The sequence below is a fragment of the Trachurus japonicus genome, chromosome 22 (genome assembly GCF_045865225.1).
Source record: "Trachurus japonicus isolate A0001 chromosome 22, Traja_1.0".
NCBI lineage: Eukaryota > Metazoa > Chordata > Actinopteri > Carangiformes > Carangidae > Trachurus > Trachurus japonicus.
Window position 1 is genome coordinate 26,495,215 of NC_140928.1, and position 20,399 is coordinate 26,515,613.

The following is a 20,399-nucleotide window of genomic DNA, read 5'->3' on the forward strand; positions in this document are numbered from 1 at the left end:
TTTTTTTATTTTGAAACCAATGAGCAGAGCTTCCATCCTGCCTGTGTGTTTACCGGCTTGATGCTGGGTCGGGAAGCCCACCAGAGGAGAGGAGTTAGGAGGAGCAATTGGAGTCGCGCGCTGAAGCCAGATGCCAGGCATCTCAGATTTCCTCCGGCATTAGAATAAACTAAACCTCTTTTTTTCTCCTCCTGGATCGGAGCAAAAAATATATCATCGTGTCAATAGTTTTTTTTTTGTTGTTGTTAGTTTTTTTCTAAAGAATGGGCTGCGCAATATCAGGTCTGGCGGCAAAAGCGGACTTTGGAGAGAAGAACCCAGAGGATGCTGCTGCAGCAGCCGCGCATCCCAGCGAGCAGCAGATCCACATGATCAAGGAGTCCTGGAAAGTTATCCGGGACGATATCGCTAAAGTTGGGATTATAATGTTCGTCAGGTGAGGTTACATGAACCTTCTCTGTACTTCTCCACTGTTGGCTGCATGTCACATTACTCAATATTCATGAAGAGATAGGCTACTGCTCATCTTATGCCTATAGTACATTTCCATTGTGTAGGCTATCCCATCATCAGGTGACAGTGTCAACAGAGATGTGCATTTTTGTTAGATTTAAAAACTCTGCAAGTAATATCACCTCAACATTGTTTATTATTTTTGCATCCAGGTGAAACAAGGACAAATGTTCTTCCGAGCAGCACACAGAACTGTCCTGTATCAGCTGTGTTGTTTAAATGTCTCCTCCTCTGAACATAGACACAACAGCCAAAGGAGCAGAACTATTGACTTTTCAGTTTGACCTCATCAGGCAGCTCAGTGGACCCTCTGCTCTGTTCTGACCTGCTGGGCTCTGAGACAAAGTGGTCTGCTGAAGGTCTTCTTGTAGATCCACTAGCGGCGGTGACATGTTGCCTGACCTTATCATCCAGACCAGGAACTGATCAGCCACCCCCCCGACCGCACCGCCTCCTGACCCTCAGCTTCCCCCCCCTCACAGCTCGGAGCAGAATACCCCTCCTCCTCTCTTATCACTTCATATCACATCTTAACAACATTACATAATAACACACAGCTCCAGGTCTGCCATCCTAGTATACAATTAAAGGCATTAGCCATCAGGGAAAATGCATTTTGTCAATTATGATGATGACCAGCCTCCGGGTAAACATCTTCGCTCCTTTGGCTGGGAAATAACACAAATGGAAGAATGTGGTGAGAAGGACATGGTGGATGATAGAGTTAGAAATCGTGTAGCTTTAAGCCCAAGTAATGCCATGTGTCCCCAGGGACGACCCAAACTGTTGAAGGCGTTGACCTTAGCATGTTAGCCTGGAAATATGTAGGGCCTCTTGTGGGTCAGGGCCACCCCAGGGCCCCCAGCCTGTCAGGGCCTGTAGCTATTCCCTGGCAGAGCAGTAGTTATGACAGTTTTTAGTCCTTTAGTTATGACACCTGTTTTTCATTGTGTGTGTTATTCTTTGGCGATAGGCTTGTCAAATCTATGTAGAATAAAACACTCCAAGGACTCCATTCACGAGTTCCAGATACATCCTCTGAACAGCGCCAATTAAAATTCCACTCGAGCTATATAGGGGTGCTACATTGTCTGCTTATGTTATGCATGCTTGCATGTGCGCCCATGTTGACAAGAGGTGCACTGCACACAATGGAGCAAAATAACCAGCTCCCTACATGTTTGCTGCAGCGTTGACAGTGGTAGAGATGTGGGGAAAAATAGGAGCCAATTTCCCCCCCTTTTCCCCCCATCAGTGATGCCGGTGAGCGGGGGGTATGAATAGTGAGAAAGCAAATTTCACAGCCATTTCGCTCCCGATAAGTCCTGTCACAGCTTCTCTGGCATCATCCAAAAAAGAAAAGAGAGACACAATTACACAAGGGTGTAAACAGTGTAGTGTTGTATGTAATTCAGTCAAGCATAACTTGAGAAGAATCCTTTTGAATAAATAGACCTCAAATGTTTGTGTATGTGTGACTCAAACAACTACCAGATGTGTTACAGTAAAAAAAAAAAAAATCTCTATAACCAATGAGCTTTGGCTGTGGCGCTACACAGACCAGGCTGTCATGTGAAACATATATCATGCAGCAGACATATGTGGACTGGATGTCAGACAGAATCACATTGTGTCATAGGCCAGATCTTGTCGGTCATGTCAGTGTGTTGCATTTCAATAGACCTCTGTGTTATCATCTTCTTGTCAAAGGGCACGGAGCTACTGATGTTTTTTCACAGCAGCCATTAGACAGATATTCTTCTCTAACACCTCTTCCGACACCTCTATTCGTCCATCTGTCTCTCTCACCAAGGGCTCCACATGTTATAGAGATCTAATGTATTTATTCATAAAGACTTGGCTCTGGGTTCCAGGCTTGAAACCACTACAGACCATGAGGGGAAAATAATAATAATAATAATAATAATAATAATAATAATAATAATAATAATAATAATAATAATAATAATAATAATAAGCTTCTTTTAACTGTCACAGCCACATCTGTTGAAATCATTAATTATTAATGTTGATCTGTGGAAAAACTAGAAAATGGACACACCCAAGAGGATCTGCAGAGAGGACTGGCAGAAAATCCCAAAGTCAGTGTGCAAAACCTGAGGGTCCAAGGTGTTTCATGAAGTATTAATTAAAGGAATGATACTAATAATGTTATATTTCAGTTTTTAAGAAACCTCCCCCCAAAATCCCACATTCTGTTTGTACAGTCTACACCAGGTCCAGTATTTCACACAGGAACAAGGAGTGTAACAGCTGCTCTCACCTCTAACAGCTACATGCTCATATTTTCACATTAAAAGCTGTGATGCCTATCATCAGCCGTGCAGCCTTGCATCTCAGCCTGAGCACAACACAGCTCCTATCCAGAGAGGAGGTAGCTGTGTATTCTGGTAGCATGACTAATCACCAGTATCTCAGCTGGAGACTGGGAGGCTGTTTGATTGGATGGCAGCATGCTTAAACTCTCTGCTTAAGGAAATTGATTGAGGTTAAATCAGAAAAGGAAAACTCGAGCAGAGGCGACGGCTCGGTTTTAAACGGAGACTCTGCCCCGGCTCCGACAGGGCAGGGTGGCTCTTCACAGCTGTGGGTGGAAATGAGGGTATGGATCGCCTCACTGTCCCTGCATCCAGCATGGGCTGTTAACTGATTGCAGCTGTTGAGTGTAAAAGAACCCAAAGTGGAGGACAGTGATGATAAGAAGAATCAGAACAAGATCAGAAAGGCACAATCAGATCTCTATTCAAAGTGCGAGAGAGAGGCTGCAGGATGAAAGAGAAGCATCTAATCGCAGTGTTAATGAGCTGAGATTTGCACATTCAGACTCGGCTGTGTGAGCGCAGGGTGACAGTTGTTTGAGTGGCCACGCTGAAACTCTGGGGGTTATGTCATCTTTAGTTGGGGAAACTCAGGGGGGAGGTTTTGTTTTGGTGTGGGACTGGATATGACAGGCCGCTCCTTCAAGTGGCTCACGGATGGCTTGCTCTGTGCTGTTGTTGTCTTGGTAACAGGTTGTTTGAGACCCATCCCGAGTGCAAGGATGTCTTCTTCCTGTTCCGAGACGTGGAGGACCTGGAGAGGTTGAGGACCAGCCGGGAGCTCAGGGCGCACGGTTTACGGTCAGTCAGCGGCTCAGTGCCTCATCATCATCATCATCATCACATCAGCACCGCTGTCAAATCAGTCAATGGATGCATACAGCATACAGCATACAGCATGGTACACATCAATATCCACAGCCTCTGGTCCGCTTTACACCAAAAGGTCAAAGTGTAACAGTCACAAATACGTAAAAAAAAACAGAACAAAGCGAAGTCAAAGTCCCAGTAATCAATGACTTGTCAAAGCACTGACTGACAGAACAGCGCTTTTTACCCGACTTCACTCCAACTGTGCACTGTATAATCATCAGGACTATTTTTAGCTGCGGATTCATACAATGAACCTCTATAGCTGTGGTTCTCGAACTTTTTACATCAAGGACATAAACTGACACAAATTAGACCATGGACCCCCCCACTGGACAACATTTTGAAACACAAATATTTGTTGAGACTGAATAACGTTACTTTTTTTAGTCAATGTACATTCAAATTACTGCCAGTGGCATGAATGTTTGAAAAAAAAAAGTCATATTGGAAAAATTTTGAGAAAAAGTTGTGGACCCCATTGAACCCTCTCAAGGACCCCTGGGGGTCCCCAGACCCCACTTTGAAAACCACTGCTCTACAGCGCCAGGTCTCCTTCATGGACACTATCCGTCCTGATCCAGATGTGTTTGTTTTAGGCTATGAACTCATACGAGAACAAATTGTTGATGCTAAATCTTGTGCTAGCTCAGGTAAAGGTGACTGTCTGTCTTCACATTATTTCTGTCTTTTCAAATTAGCACAGCCACTCTACAGATTCCCCAGGTACCCCCTGGGTTGTAATTATATTTGTGGATCACTGCATGAATGAGTTGCCTATTTATTGCAGCAGGACAGTGCACAAGGTGCTGACTGAAGAGACATTAGGACATGCTTTTACTAGTTCTTGGACAACCGTGGTACAAAATATAAAGCAGCGTCTGACTAACAGGCGGCACAGAGACGGGGCTGTTAGCACCTTCACCTCTCAGCAGGAAGGCTGCATGTTCTCCCTCTTCTCTCCATGTCCTCCGGCCTCCTCCCACAGTCCAAAAACATGCACACGAGGCTGATCAGTGACTCTAAATTGCATGTGTGTGTGTGTGTGTGTGTGTTGTCTCTTTAAGTCAACCGACTGGTGACCTGTCCAGGTGAACCTCACCCTGGCACCGTGTTAGCTGGGATTGGCTCCAGCCTCCCTGTGACCCTGCATGGATAGAGGAGTATAGACATGTGTCAGCAGCAGGATCAGTTCATTCTCAGTTAAAGCAGAAGTAAGCGATCCGGTCGTTTTGGCTAACTTCCTGTCAGCCGATGGAGTTAACAGCCCCCGCCCTCGTCCCTACGTCACCACATTCACGCGCATCCCTGGGCTGCACACACAGAGAGGACTGCCCCTTTATGCCGTTCTCTCTCCTCATTGGATAAAACTTGTAGGATACAAGGAAAGTTTTCTCCTGGGCTCAGAGCAGAGCAGAGTGACTGACAGACCCGTGTTTCAGACCAAACACTCTATAGAAGTGATTGCTGTCGGAAGATATAACTATTTAAGACCTAAATTAACACAAACATTCCGCTTACTTCTGCTTTCATGTATTTTTCATGAAATTGAACAACCAGTCGTCTTATCGAAGACTCTTATCTAAGTGGAACAACAATATGATAAATGTGGCCCAGGATGTGGTTCAGTATCATAAGACGGTTCAAGCAGACACCTTATGTGGTCGTATCATTACAGCCGTACTTACCGCTCTGCCGCGGACAAAGCGGACCATTAACTGCCTGAGGACCTGGAGGTACAGAGGCCAGCGCGGCGTTGCAGCAGGAACACGCTGACAAAACATATTACACGTTCCAGCGTGAACCGGCTGCTCTCAAACCCGGTGATAAGGCCAAATGGCCCTTCAGCCGCACTCAGGGACATTAGTACAAATGTCCACGGAGGCAGCGAGACACAGAGACACAGAGAAGAGAGAGCCGAACCAACTCGAACCCCTTTGTTTCCATAATTCATCTTCAAAACTGTCACGTCGCACACACTCACACTCTGCAGTGGAGGCAGACACACCTGGAAAGCAACAAAGGAAATTGATCCTGCGGCGTGCAGGGGGAGAAGTGTTTTCATGTGTGTGTGAGCCGGTTTCACAAGTGAACACCAGATTGATAGATATGCAATCAATTCAGTTTTTTCCTTGCCATTTGAGTTTGTGAAACTGTAAATGTCACCATGCAGCCTTTTCAACGCAGGAGTGTCAGACGTATCTATAGTGGAGCTACATCAACTGCTAATGTATCCATCCATGAGGCCTGATCGCTCTGTTTGAAAAGCCTGTCTCTTTCAGGGTGATGTCTTTCATCGAGAAAAGCGTGGCCAGGCTGGACCAGCTGGACCGACTGGAGGCTCTGGCTCTGGAGCTGGGGAAAAGCCATTATCATTACAACGCCCCACCTAAGTACTACAGTGTAAGACCCTGATGATCGCCGCAGTCTGTTTTTGTCACGCTGCTTTGTTTGTAGAGCACACACATATTCTAATTTACACCGATACAGTAGCACTCACCATTATACTGAGACCCCTAAAACCTCAGCAGCTGAATGGAACTGACCCACTCCCACAACTGAAAAATGAAAACACAACCAAATACTAACAGCAAATGGAGTGACATGCACATGCACGCACACAATGGATACTGGCCTAGTTACCACAGCACAGTGTCATTAACCTTCGTCCTGTGTTAGATTGCTGCTGTCTCTTAGGGTCAGTTTTGACCCGTGTCTTTAATCACCTGTAGAATACACTAAAAAGGTTGTTTCATCCAATTTGTTTTTCATCTCTTGGTTACATTGTTAGGCTTCCTATCCATGAAAATATTGGTTTTAATATTTTTTGGTGTGGGCCCCTGGGCCTTTTTTGTCAGTATAGCCTACCCCTTGTCTTCCTCATGTCAGCTTTCTGCTACCATCTCTTGTGTTAGGTTGGATTCGGCTTTGACCCGAGTCTTAAATCAGCTATAGAATAAACTAAAAACAGTTATTTATCATTCCATTTGTTTCTCATCTCTTGGTTACATTGTTAGGCTTCCTTATCCATGAAAAGGTTGGTTTTGCACTTATGATTTCAGTTTTACCTCTCATTATTGTTCTTATCATTATAACCGGGTCAAACTAACCCCTAACACCACAAATGCCATCATTTTAACCAAAGAACATTTTTGTTTTATTTTGTTTAAATATAGGTTCTTGACAAAGTGAAAAAGCCTTGATGCAATAAACAAATCAATGTGGTACTTTTATGCATTAAAAACCTAAAGAAAAAGGAAAAAAAAGGTCAGTGGCGACCCTAACACAAGAGGAAGGTTAAGTGTCTCCCACATTGATTTTCCAGTACGTGGGAGCAGAGTTCATCTGCGCCGTGCAGCCCATCCTGAAGGAGAGGTGGACGGCCGAGCTGGAGGAGGCGTGGAAGGTGAGCTGTGACCTGCATCTCTTCATCACAGACCTCTGCAGCAATCCATTCTGGGTAAAATAGGCTTCATGTGTGCAACCGGTGCGTCAGCGGCGACGGTTTGTGTCCGACTCAAATCAACGCCAAGAGTTGTGCACATCTTTGTTTTAATGCACCATGTAACATGTCGAGAGGGGAAGCAGCGCTGCACAAGCCTGACTGATGTGGGACTGTACATCTCACTGAACCATACATGAGCATGTTGAGAAAATAGACCGTGGCTCTGTCACATCACGTCACGTCACGACGAAGCCCCTTGTGTTATTAATACGGAGGCGATGCTGCTACACACACTTATACACACCTTTTTAATTAGTGAACCAGGCTCTAGTGCAGAGTCTTTGTGACACTGGTGTCACAACAGTTCAGGGGTGTAGGGGGTTAATTAGTTCCAGCAAAACACACATAAAGTAGACTACATACTGGCATGTATGTACACTTTATAGACAGCATGTTGTTTTTAGGGATTGAGATGTGTGAAAATTATAACATTTCATTTGAAGGTCTGTAGCCTACATCTTTGATCATCTGCTTCAGGTGATGAGCTCTACTGCTCTCTAGTGGTTGAATCAGTCTTCATTTTGTTTCAGCACCATGATGCCACACTTTACAAGAAGAAAAGGGAAAACACCTCATTATTAACCATGCTGCTATTCACTATCAAATAATATTAATGTATCTGTGTGGATTGTCTTCCGTTAAATAAGAGCTGCTACAAGATTAATGTTTATCATCTCCAGGATTTCAAGTAAATAACCAATTTAGATGTTTTATATATGAACAGCAGCTCGAGTCTTTGTGTATCATCCATCTTTTTATATCTCAGTAAAATGCAGTGAAAAGTATGACAGGTTAACAAAAGTGAGGATCATTCAATTCTAAATGTCAATATTTCATCACCCTAATTTTAGAAGATTTTGGTTTCACTCGTTCCACTGCTGTAAGAAAATCTGTTAGCTGATTTTCTTTTTTGCAACAAAGGGTCAAATGTCAATGTGTTCATCCTAAATGTCTTATTTTCACAGCACTTCCCAAGTCCAATTCCATATCAGATCCCTCCAGATTTTCTATCCAACCTCACATACTGTAGTTAGGTCCCACCCCGAGTCTCCCTGTGTCATCTACCTGTTGTATGGGTTGTGGTTGTGGACACCAATGACCCAGCTTGTGTTACCACGCATTTTCCTAAGGCACCTGTGACCATATATAACAACATTTCATAAAATTCATGTTTTCACCAGTGAGAGTGATTGTGCTTCACCCTATAACCCAGTCCATTGTGTATTGATTGTGATCCAGACCATGTTCCAGTACGTGACCACTCTGATGAGGCAGGGCTACCAGGAGGAGAGCGCCCGGCAGCGCCACCTCACACTCTCCCCGAAGGACAGACCAGAGAGGAACACGGCGCTATGAGCTGCTTCCACACCTCAGACTGTTTGTACCAGAGCAGCACAGATGTGTGTGTGTGTGTATATAGTGTATCTACTGTCTCGTTTTCTACATGGCTCATGTTTATCGGTCACTGTTTGCTAGTTTAACAAGAATGGACAAAAAACAACTCACACTGACTTGTAACAAAGCACTTTATCTCTGAACTTAAAGTCTGCTGCAGTCCTCTTCTGTGAGATCTGGGCTGGAGAACAAGACATGACAACAAAGTGACGGACAGTGTACTGGCTGTGGCTACACTCGCCTTGTAGTTGTGATAAACAGAAATGTACATAATTAGAAATACAGCCAATACTTTGTCTCTGTATTCAGAACTCAGAAAAGATATTAAAAAATGTAAGTAAATCTGTAATGTTTTGTCTTTTGTACTATTTTACTTCATGATATCATTCAGAGAATCTATATATGAATTAACCACATTATCTGGAGCTATACTGCACATTTTATTGGCGTTTCTTTACAATTCAGGATGTTCCAGTTTGACAGCCCGCCATGGGTACGTTGGTTCAAAATATAGGGCACAAGAATTTAATGTACTTCAAAAAGTAAAATAACATAAAATACAATTTCATCTCCAATATCAAGCTCAGTCAAATGCAGTTAAACTCATTAAAAAGAAAACCTGACCATATTTAGCTCTGCATTTCTGAGCAACATGCTGAAATTTCAAAGCATATCTAAAAGAAAGAAAAACCAAATTCCTGGAAAATTAAACATTTTTGAAACGGTCCAATTGAAACATGCTACCACAGCTCGGAGGTTAGCTGTTAATGAAACATAAATAGGGACTCACTCTAACAATTAAATAAGATGAAAGGCAGTTAATCATTGGGCATCTGGGTTTCTGGCTCCAGAGGCGACGCGGCTGTTGATGACCCGGTTTCAGAAGCAGGAGCCAGTTGGCCTGCTTCGTGTTGTACGAGTTTGAAGGAAATCCACCTCAAACATTCAGATCACCGGTGGCACTGAACAGCCAAGGGTGAGATGTTACCATGCAAACAATGGCATTATGTCGACGCAGTCACCGGGTGGATGAACAGTGATTCTGTGGCCTCGGGTGAATGGGTAGAAAGTGTGGGTGGGGCAATAACCTTAGCAGAGGCCTTTCCCGTTTCCCCCCACTGATCGTACAGGCCAGTTTTACGTAACCATGGATATGTGAAAGAGTCTGTTGCTCATTGAGTGGCTTTGGTTTTCTTGCTTTTGCTTTTCTTATCCTTCTTCTTAAGTCCATCCATGTGAGCTCTGAGGAGGTTGGAATACGCCTGTGAAGAGAAACGTATCATTCAGTCACAACGGCTCATTCATCACAGACAATCATGGAACAAAGGATCATTTCCAACAACTATTTAATAACATCAACCAAGAGAATGTTTAAAGGGATAGTTTAACATTTTGGCAAAATGGCCCAACGCCATAATCCCTATAGTTTTAGGAGTAGGTTCGTCACCTTCAATCAGACAGAGACAGAGTTGTTTTCGAGGCAAATGCAGAGACTGCTGGCCGAAAAACTGCCCCGACGGGAACACGTATCAGTGGTTTTGCATGAATTTACCACAAAAACAACTCTGTCTCGTAACGTTCCCTTATTATCTCATAGTGTGGTGAATGTGCAGGTCACAACTTGTCCATGAGAGTGTTTTGGATTGTGTATTTGATGAGGGAAACCAAGAAATTCTATTAACCTCCGTAGCGTAGCTCTGAGCAGCTCGTGGCTCTGCTCCGCCATTCTAAAAACAGCTTGCACCGACAATTAAAGGTAATGAACCTACTCCTAAAACTATAGGGATTATGGCAATGGGCCAATTTGCCAAAATGTTGAACTATCCTTTTTAACCCTGGGTAACTACCACATTTAACTAGCTCAACCCACCATTTGAAACTTGATTACTTCTTTGGTGCTGACCTGAAATGGCAAGAAAGGAAAATTTAGCATCAACAGCTCGTATAAAACATTGAGACCAAAACAAAGTTGAATTCATCAAATCCAACCACGAGGAAACCCCGTTAACTCACGACTGTGCTAATTTTCTTCTTGCCGTCAGACGCTCTGATGAGACATTTGTTGTCTGCAGGTTCAAATGACTCTGAGTGGCCCTTTCTGGGAACGGGCTTGGTCCTCCCATCGTCTGAAAATACACACACACACACACCCCAGAAACTCAAATGATTTCTTTCCTAATGTATCATGAGTAATCACTGATAATTCTCAGTAGGAGTCCACTTACATTTCTTTAGTGTGATGACAACACTGCCAGATGTCCTGCACTTCTGGAAAAGCCGTGTGAGCTCTGTGAGGAACTGGGGAACAAAAGAAAAGGGCTCATCTTCTTGTTTCAGTCATGACTCATTACATTTCAGCACCACAAACACAGCTGGGCCACGACCGATCTGATCTGTGCAGCGGTTGATCTGACAACAAGAGTAAGAAATATCTGAACCGGTTTAATCCAGAGTCACAACAGTTTCATGTTAACTGGGCACAATCAGGTGAAATCCTGTCATAGACAACACCTTTAGCCTTGAAGGCTAAACGTACAGTTGTGTTGTCGTTGAAACCGGTTCATTGAGGTGGTGACTGGGGAATTATGGGATATTCGCCTGCTTTAGCTTTGATGAATTGTATCGTTAAATTACCCACTAAACCAAACACATTTTAGTATGTAAGAAAATTAAGATAACTCCTTCATAAAATCACACAATATAATGACAATAATATAAAATATCAGTTATTCTGCTTCAAGTACAGCTGTCTTTACAGCAGTATGTTACGCTGCTAGGTGCTAACTCACAAAGTTTGTTTAACGCCAACTAGATTTGTGCCCCATAATAACACCGCAGTTTTAATGTTAAACAACACAGACGGTCATTTTCTACGGGACTACTGACTGTCAGTATGTTAGACAGCTCAATAACTGAACCACATTACCAACTCTAAACCAGTTAGCTCCAACCTAGCGTTAGCAGACGGCTAATGAATCAGCTGCCGACTGGCTGCTCCACCGCTGAGGTAGGGTGTTAGCCGCCTGGACAGGACAGCGTCTTTCTCTCCGTTACAACCGGCCACGACAGCAGCCTCGGTTATTTACCAAGTCTTTTCTGTTCTTACCGAGTCGTTTTCCAGCAGCACCATGTTTCTGTCTTCAGTTTAGCTGTAGCCGCAAGCTAGCTCGCTGTGGAAACCTGAAGCACACGTAGCTACTACACAAGCGGAGCTCCGCCCTGCGCCTCAGCGGGAGGCTGCGGCGGAGCGGAGCCGAGCGCAGCGCCGCCTGCTGCCCGGGAGGAGCACCGACACACACTGACACTCTGCTGATGTTTGTGCAGCAGCAAAAAGGAGAACACATCTGCCGTTTTACAGTTTTTCTCAATCGCTTTGGTGCTTTTCTCACATCACTCTTAACATTTGCACAACAGTTAGTGCATTTCTCAGAACAATTATTGCAAACTGCAAAACCTAGTGGATGACCTGCAAAAGCGCATCACTTGCTCAAAATGGATGGTCCATCCCTCAAAAGCAAGTACTCATGTCAATGAAACTGTCAGTGTCGTCAAAATGAGAAGTCCTGACACCATCGTTTATGAACAAGATAGTCAAATGGCTTTGTCATGTTTTCATTAGGACACTTTATTCTCTAAGGGTTTTCCAATGCAAAAAAGTCATGACATTACCTGAAAATGCTCAAGACAGCAGTATACACTACCATGTGAAAACTACAGTAAAGTCACACATTACTGTATTTAATGGAGTAACTGATACTGAATACGTATGTTTCACATTTTTACTGCATATGCTCTTTGCAATTCTGATTTGTTCACAGCATTGTGCAAAGGGAAAATACACTACAGTCATCTACAACAAACATAAGAAACACTCTTTGGGTAGAACTGTGTACAACTTTACAGTACATAAACAATGTTGCAGAATGCTGTAGTACAGTACCGTACTATAAAGATGGGGAATCTTTACTGTGGTTGCTGTAATACATTACAATACAGTGAATCTGTTCTCTAGTGAAGCTGTAAGTCTAAAACAGGGTTGCCAACTTTTGGTCCTGGGCTGGAGTGAGATTCTGTTGGCGGGGGGGGGGGCGGTTGTCTATAATAATAATAATAATAATAATAATAGTTATGTTTATTGTACTTTTTCTCTCTCTCTGTCTCTCTCTCACACTCACACACACACACACGCACACGCACACACACACACACACACACACACACACACACACACACACACACACACACACACACACACACACACACATTATACCTGCAAACTGAGTAGGCTAGAGGTGTAATAATAGGTGACAAAATATATCCCTCTAGGGGGGTCTGGGGGCACCCCCCCAGGAAAAAATTGTGATTTTAACATGTATTTGAAGCATTCTGGTGTACTCTGAGAAGAAAATAAAGGGAAAACACAACATTTGCTTCAGATAAGAGGGAAAAAAGCAGATCTGTGGTTCCTATCATGTATGAAACTGGTCTAGTGGGGAGCTGTGGCTTTTGGCCTGGACCAGCCTATTGAGCCTATTAATATATGAAAGGACAGAACAGACACGTCCTGTGATTTTCAGTCTTCTACTACAGCCTGATGATACAAGTCAGGTCCTGAAATGTGTGTTTCTCTTCTGTAATAAACATTCTACACCCATTCGGAGTTTGCAGGTGTGGCACACGTGCATGTATGCGCAGTTGCGCACACACGTACACACAGACGTACACACACACACACACACCTGTTGCTGCGCTGTCTCTCTCTCCTCTGCTCTCTGGACTGAGCTGCCTGGCTGTACTTTTGTGCTACCCAGTCTGCATCTTGATTTTATAGTTTTCAACGGACTGGCCCAACCAGCCCGACCGCAGGCGTCAGTTCGAGCCGCGTTCAGTCTGAAAACATAACTCGGTCAGGTCAGGTTGTGTCTCGGGCTTCGCTCTCTCCCTCTTTTTTTTGGCCATCGGATTCGGACCAAGTCGGGTCCAGGCTTCAGCACCGTGCCGCTGTTGGTGGAGGGGGGGGGTCGCGGATCGACAACTCCCCGTCCTACTGTGCTGTGATCACAGGCTTGAGCAGCCGTCCAATCGACACGCGGATAAGCATCGCGCACACCAATCAGAGAGCCTATTGATGAGTGCCAAAGCTTGCTTTAATTTTTTTTTTTTTTTTGCCAAATCGCTTGATTTTGGCGTGAGAATTGTTTGAGTGGCGTGAGAGCGTGAGACAGGACCTAAAAGCGTGTGACACACGCCAGATGCGTGAGAGTTGGCAACCCTGCTAAAATGTAAATGTAAAATGTGCTTGTCCTACTGTGCCTGACACAATGACAGCAGTGCAGTACAGATTCAATTCAATTCAATTCAATTTATTTGAGGTGGGACAGTGCATGTTTAGTGCTGAATTACTGTCCAATACTATACTGTACATACCCCTTAAATGTTTGAATCATTGAATTCACAGTGCTTCTCCCAACATTTAAAATTAGTTTGACAGATTTTGAAAACTAGTTCAACAATTTTGTATGTAATGACTCAAGCAATGAAATGAGGACTATTAGTTTTATAGGGAAAGACTATTCAGCGTTCAAAAGTATAGTTCATTTTGACTGACATGACATAAACAAATGATAATGTTGTAAAACAGCAGAGAATTGTATGAGAGCAACTGATACATGTCCAAAAGCATTTGCACTTTGTTCAGAGGAAGGAGAAACTGCTACTATGATGTGAACAAATGACTAGGCAGACATGTTGTGGAGGTTGAACTAATAGTTATGAGAACTTTCATTCTGATCTGAGAATAGCACCAAAGCGATTGAAAAAAACTGTAACACATGGCTTTGTGTTTGCTCGGGACATCATGTCAAGGTCGGTTTATTTAAATTGTTTCAATAAAAAGTAAATCATTTAGTAGTTGATCAAATGCTGAAGTTGCAGCCAGGATATCTTGTGATTTAGTTCCCTGAGCATTCTGATTGGTTACAGCCACAGACTGTAAAAGGTTACAGCCAATGTAAGTAATTTGAAGTGTGAGAGAGTAGCTATATGGTGGTGTCAAAACCCCCAAAGGTCAGCCACTATGAATAAGAGTTTAATTACATGAAAGACAAAAACAAAAACAACAAACACATTAATCTCATTGCATTGCACAATGTGCTGGGAAAAGGGTGGTGATGTAGCATTGTGATTTAACAGGAGGAGTTTTAAAGCGAGAGAAAATGCACCACTTTTCATGTACCATCTTTCATATATGGTGGAGGTCAAATAGAAGGGTCTAATTAGATGTTTGGAAAGTATTTTCAATACGAAAAACCTTCTTCTCATGGCAGCTACTGATGCAGCTGCCATAATCACAAGTGAAGGACACACTCCTTCGTCCTGTAGTCTCTATAAACAACTGAGTCTGGACTCAAACAATACTTTATCTGACTGTGGTTTACACATGTTTAATAATTAACACAGATTTAGCAATTATACAGTATCAGTAATAACACATCCAACAGTCAGTCAATACAAGGGTCACCAATACATTTAAGTCAGTGTTACATCAATTAACCTTATTTTCATTTACAAGTGTATTAGCTCACGTAGGGAAACAACTGAGGGAGTAAGTTAATCAGAGAGTGAGAGATCATATAATAAAGATAATATTTAAACAAGATTTATTACAACAACATCACTAATACAACCTTAAAATACATCTTTCTGTCATGTTGACAGTGAACAGTCTGGGTGGTGCCCCAGGTCAGCAAGGTGCACGGCAAACTCAGAGTGCCAGTCTCTGTTGAAAACCTGCCTGAGCTGACTCTGCAGGGCCCTGGTCTTCCACACGGGGTGAGGAGCATGCTGGGAAATCACCAGACCCACTCCAGCTGTGGTCACAAAGTAGTCCCCTGACCAGTTGGAGGTACCTTGGTGACAACACAATCTTATCAAGTCAATGATTAACTCATTCACATGCAACAAATGAAGGGGAGCTTAAAGGGACCATTCAACATTTTGGCAAATTGGCCAATTGCCATAATCCATATAGTTTTCGAGGTAAATCCATGCAAAACAGCTCAGGATCAGTCCCGTCAGGCGCAGTTTTTCGGCAAGCAGTCTCTCCATTTGCCTTGAAAACAACTCTGTCTCGTAACATTCCGTTATTATCTCGTAGCGTGGTGAATGTGCAGGTCACAACTTGTCCACAAGAGCGTTTTGGAGTTGTTGGATTGCGCTTTTGATGAGGGAAACTAAGAAATTCCATTAGCCTCTGTAGCATAGCTCTGAGCAGCTTGCGGCTTTGCTCCGCCGTTCTAAAAATAGCTTGCACCGACAAATAAAAGTAACAAACCTACTCCTAAAACTATAGGGATTATGCCAAAATGTTGAACTTAATGTTGAGTTTAAATGCAACAACAAATGTGCAGAAATGAAAAACACGTCACTCACCAATGTAGGCCAATTTATCTGTCACCATGTATTTATTGTGGTTGACTCTGGAGTAGGGAATATTAGACTGGTTCCCCACAGGCACGATGTACAGTTTCTGGGAAGAGAATGACATTTTAAAAAGTAAGACAGGAAGTTGTGTTTATCTCACGGAGACATGACATGACATTGAACCCATGTGGCGTCTTACTATTTCAATGCTGATGTGGTGGCTTGGGCTGTTGAATGAGGCAAGAGACTGAAGGAAAGGCAGCATGGCCGGATCAGAGTCCCGTCCACAGCTGATCAGCATCCGGATGTTGACCTTCCTCTCGAATGCAGCCACCCTGATGGCATCGTCAATCAGCGGCCAGTATCTGTGTGATTATTACAGCATCCAGAGAGATAGAGGAAGTCAAGACACAGAGCTACACTGCTGATGGAAACTAAGCAGCTTCCTCTGTGCGTCAGGTTTACCTCATGGGCCTTTCAAAGCGTGTGCTGGGGAAGTACTCCATGACAGCTACGTCAATGAAGTGTTCAGCCTCTGAGATGCTGGAGAGGATGGCCTCCAGGTCCTGAGTCCTGGACGGAGGACAGAATGATGGTGGAGAGGCCTTGGGTGGGGAAGAGATAATGTGGAAAATTACTATTAAAAAAACAAAAACTGTCAAAAGTATAGATTTATCAGATGATGAAGAGGAGGGAAGACTATGATGGGCTTTGGATTTTGAATAGAACTGGAGGACTGTGTATGTACATAAGATGTGTATATATTTATACATATATACTGCATATACTCTGTCTGAGAAGATTTATGTTCATGTGCCTCCATGTGCTTCATTTGAGGAGGCACACATTTTTTGGTTTTGTTTTGTTTTTTACTTTTATGCTGATATATATAGCTACGTATGTGGATGAACATTTGTATATTTATGAGGTAAACATTAATAAACATTGTTTAGAAAAAAAGACAAGAAAACTGACAATAAATTCCAATTTTATGTGGTTTAGAATATTGTGATTGTATGTGTTAACAATACATTAAATACATATTTAATTGATGGGGAAAAAAAACATTGCATCCATAAAACATGAGTTATGATGCTTGGCTGTGAAGTTAACATTCACATTCACTTCTCTGTAAATCATCCACTCTGTAAAGAGGAAGTGAAACTCACCGAGAGGTAAATACTGCTGGAGACATTGTCAGCTTCCACCAGCAGGGGGCGGTCTTTGTTGATGTCAGTTTCATACTTTGCAGGCCAGGGCTCAGGCAGGGAGCTGTTGGACGCTCCCATGGCCCAGTAGGACTGGAAGATCTTGTGCAGGTCCTTTGCCAGCCTGGAGCAGTTGTAGACGACCACCCCCAGCTCCTTCACCTACAGTCGACAGGAACAAGTCAGGATGTTGCTGTGAGGTTGAGAAGCTGCACCTACGACTGGACCGTGCTCTGTCTGACCTGTGTGAGAGCTCTCCAGTCCATGTTGGCGCTCCCAATAAACACATGTTTTCTGTCAACGATCCAGAACTTAGTGTGGAGGACTCCTTTGGTCAGACGCCCGAAGTTCACCTCCCTCACATGGGCTCCTACAGACACAAGGAGAAAACATTAAGAACAGGATTCATGGCAAATCAAAACCTGATGTGATGACTGTGGACTAGAGCAATCAGAACCAACAGGGTGAGCTCAGGACCTTTCTGTTTCAGAAACTTTAAATCTGTGGAGTTGGTCCTCACGGTGGGAACGCTGGTCACCACTCGGACGGAGACGTTCCTGGAGGGCAACTCCCCGAGCTCGCCCAGGATCTCCCTTCCCTGCCAGAGACACACTGAGTGTTAAAACACATAAATAATGTTGCTGCTGGTATGCACAGATCTGTGGGAAATTGTAATTTTCCGTGGGAAAAACGTTTTACAGGAAAGCTTTCATGTTTTGTGAGCTCTTCATATTGGTTTATAGTACTGAATATCCTCAAATAAAAATTAAAATAAAAAAAATACAGTCAGTAGCCTACAACACATTTTTTAATAAGTCATTAGCAAATTTGCAGTTATGTCCTACAAATATTTTTAATCATATTTACCATTATCAATTCATGTGGTATTGGAGCCAAGTCAATTCATTCAGACGTACTTGAAAATATTACTAATGTTTTCTTTTAAAGGTCCAGTGTGTAAAATGAGGGGAAAACAGTGACATCTAGCATTCAGATTCTATTATTTATCTATTAAATAATTCTATTGTTTATTTACTAGATTATTAGTTTATTTTGAGTGAAACTCTTGAAACGTGCTTTCTGGCTGGCTGGATTTTACATTACGTACAAACATGGCGGCGCAAGATGTCAACACTCCCTAAGCAAGACCCTTGCTATATGTAGCCTATAGATAAAAGAAGAATTATAAGGCTATGAAAACCAAACAGATTTTTATTTTATAGCGGTTATACACTTATATATAATATATTCATTGGTAGTATATTTAGATTTTGCCAATAAACCTTCACAAATATTACACACTGGACCTTTAACCGATTTGAGACTTTTTCAAATCAACTCAGTATTTTTAAGTGTAAAAATGTTTACACTAAATGAATTAAGTAACATGCAGTATTACTTTTTAGAGTGTGTGCAGTACTCACAGGTGTGTCAGAAGACGAGTTGACATTGATGTCTTCCCCCGTTAAAGTCCAGTAAAAAGAGGACACATCCACTTGGTCTGTTGCCATGGCAATGAGATCTTTCCAGACCTGTTCCAGAGGGATCCCGATGGTCTCGTTGTCTTTGTATTTCATGTCTAGGGGGATGCTCTCCACCAGCACCATGCTGAGGGGGTTTAAACACAGACATGTGTGTGAATCCTGTGGAAAGTGAACTGGAGAAAATTATGGTGCAATTTAGAGACACTGATCTTTTACTTGATGCGTCTAATGTGGATACAGTATGATTAGTGGGTTCAATTCCAAATTGCTCTGAACCTCATGACCCGGTGTGTGTATCATCATCCACACAACGGCTCCACGCGAAAAGGGAAATAAACAAAACTCTGACTGAACTCACTGATCAGACAAACCTCAGTAGACACATAGTAACATTGTGAGTAATGTTTACAAAAATCTTGAGGATCTATTGTTGGAAAACATTTTTTTCTTTGAATGTAATCTTATTTATTATTGATGACCTTTTAAATAATGCTATTTTTAGTTTTTATGGCGTGTTGTTTGTATCAAAGACAAGTCAAAGTTCTTTTGTCTCCCATGGGGGAGATTCTGCTTGGTTAAAAAGGGAACCACTGCATGGATGACAAACATACAGAAACAATGAAAGACCAGAAGTCTAGGAAGTACAGTGGGATTGTACAGAAGATGAATTTGAAGATATATTTTAGGTATAGCCATAGCAACTCTACCTTTAAATTTACCAAAAAAAAGTATTTAGATAGTCTCTATATTCATACCTGTCAGTGAGTTCAACCAGATCACTTCATCAGTGACAGTTCACTGGCTGAACTTTTTATTGGAGTCCAGATACCAGCACTTTGGTCCACTGGGTTTTTAAAGTGCTTATATTGATATGGTATACATCTTTCACTCCTGTACCATGTAACAACTGAGTTGACTTTTCTTATCTTTTAGTGCACAAACATGTTGACAGACAACTGACTGAACCACCTCTGGGAGGATTATTACCTGCACTGGTCTGTGGAGTTACTACCCTCACCCACGTCTCCAGGGAGCGTCTCATGATCTTCAGGTGGGGGGGGCCTCTTCAGAACAACGATGGCGAGCACAATCCCCACGACAGTCAACAAGCCCAAAACCACAGCTAATGTCACACAGCTGGTCGACCTCTGACAACCAGGAGTTTGATAGAAAAACAAATGTAAGAGTAGGAGGTAAAATACATGAAATAATTAACTGTTTGATGAATGTTTGTTATATCCTACCCCTTTGTTTGGAACATAGCTGTCATGAAGGCTACTATACGCAGAGGACATTTTCCCTCTCAAGCATCACTCATCTGTTAAAGATCAAAAGCAGGAAATTATTGTCTTAGGCAGAAAATAAGCACATTTGAAATCTGACTATGCAGACCACACTAATGACAGGACTCTGCATGTTTAGTGGTTTAAGTTTCCAAACAAGTTTTGTTCTTGGAGTATTTGAGGCAAAAACAACTTACACAGAGAAGATGAAGATAGTTCCTCACTAAGAAGAGCTGAGAATAAACAGTGTGATCCCCCTCCAGCTTTCACCCGACTCTGAGCTGAAGCGATAGCTCTGCCTCTGAATATAGCGCAGCATAGTTCTCCTTTTTACTTTCACTTCTGGTTTTCATACATCTATACTCTCAGGAATGCCCCCA

General features: G+C 42.7%; 3 protein-coding genes across 3 annotated transcripts; 1 reads left to right on the top strand and 2 right to left on the bottom strand.

Annotated features, from left to right (window-relative positions):
• The first annotated feature begins 232 nt into the window (after nt 1-232).
• xgb (x globin) lies at nt 233-8,933 on the top strand. The gene is made up of 5 exons (XM_085768306.1): nt 233-436; nt 3,546-3,653; nt 6,005-6,125; nt 7,048-7,128; nt 8,467-8,933. Exons 1-5 carry the CDS (start codon nt 264-266, stop codon nt 8,581-8,583), a joined length of 600 nt encoding a protein of 199 aa, XP_085624432.1. The 5' UTR covers nt 233-263; the 3' UTR covers nt 8,584-8,933.
• Nucleotides 8,736-11,790, bottom strand: srp14 (signal recognition particle 14). Its single transcript, XM_085768307.1, has 5 exons — nt 11,729-11,790; nt 10,848-10,920; nt 10,636-10,748; nt 10,493-10,525; nt 8,736-9,884 (listed from the first exon to the last, which is right to left on the bottom strand). The coding sequence occupies exons 1-5, from the start codon at nt 11,750-11,752 to the stop codon at nt 9,795-9,797; spliced, it is 333 nt and encodes a 110-aa protein (XP_085624433.1). The 5' UTR covers nt 11,753-11,790; the 3' UTR covers nt 8,736-9,794.
• A 3,246-nt stretch (nt 11,791-15,036) lies between these two features.
• On the bottom strand, nt 15,037-20,296 carry pld4 (phospholipase D family member 4). Its single transcript, XM_085768533.1, has 11 exons — nt 20,217-20,296; nt 19,981-20,054; nt 19,724-19,884; nt 18,677-18,860; nt 17,730-17,850; nt 17,495-17,622; nt 17,214-17,414; nt 16,510-16,649; nt 16,244-16,409; nt 16,054-16,150; nt 15,037-15,530 (listed from the first exon to the last, which is right to left on the bottom strand). Exons 2-11 carry the CDS (start codon nt 20,029-20,031, stop codon nt 15,328-15,330), a joined length of 1,452 nt encoding a protein of 483 aa, XP_085624659.1. The 5' UTR covers nt 20,032-20,054; nt 20,217-20,296; the 3' UTR covers nt 15,037-15,327.
• Between the last annotated feature and the right edge of the window lie 103 nt (nt 20,297-20,399).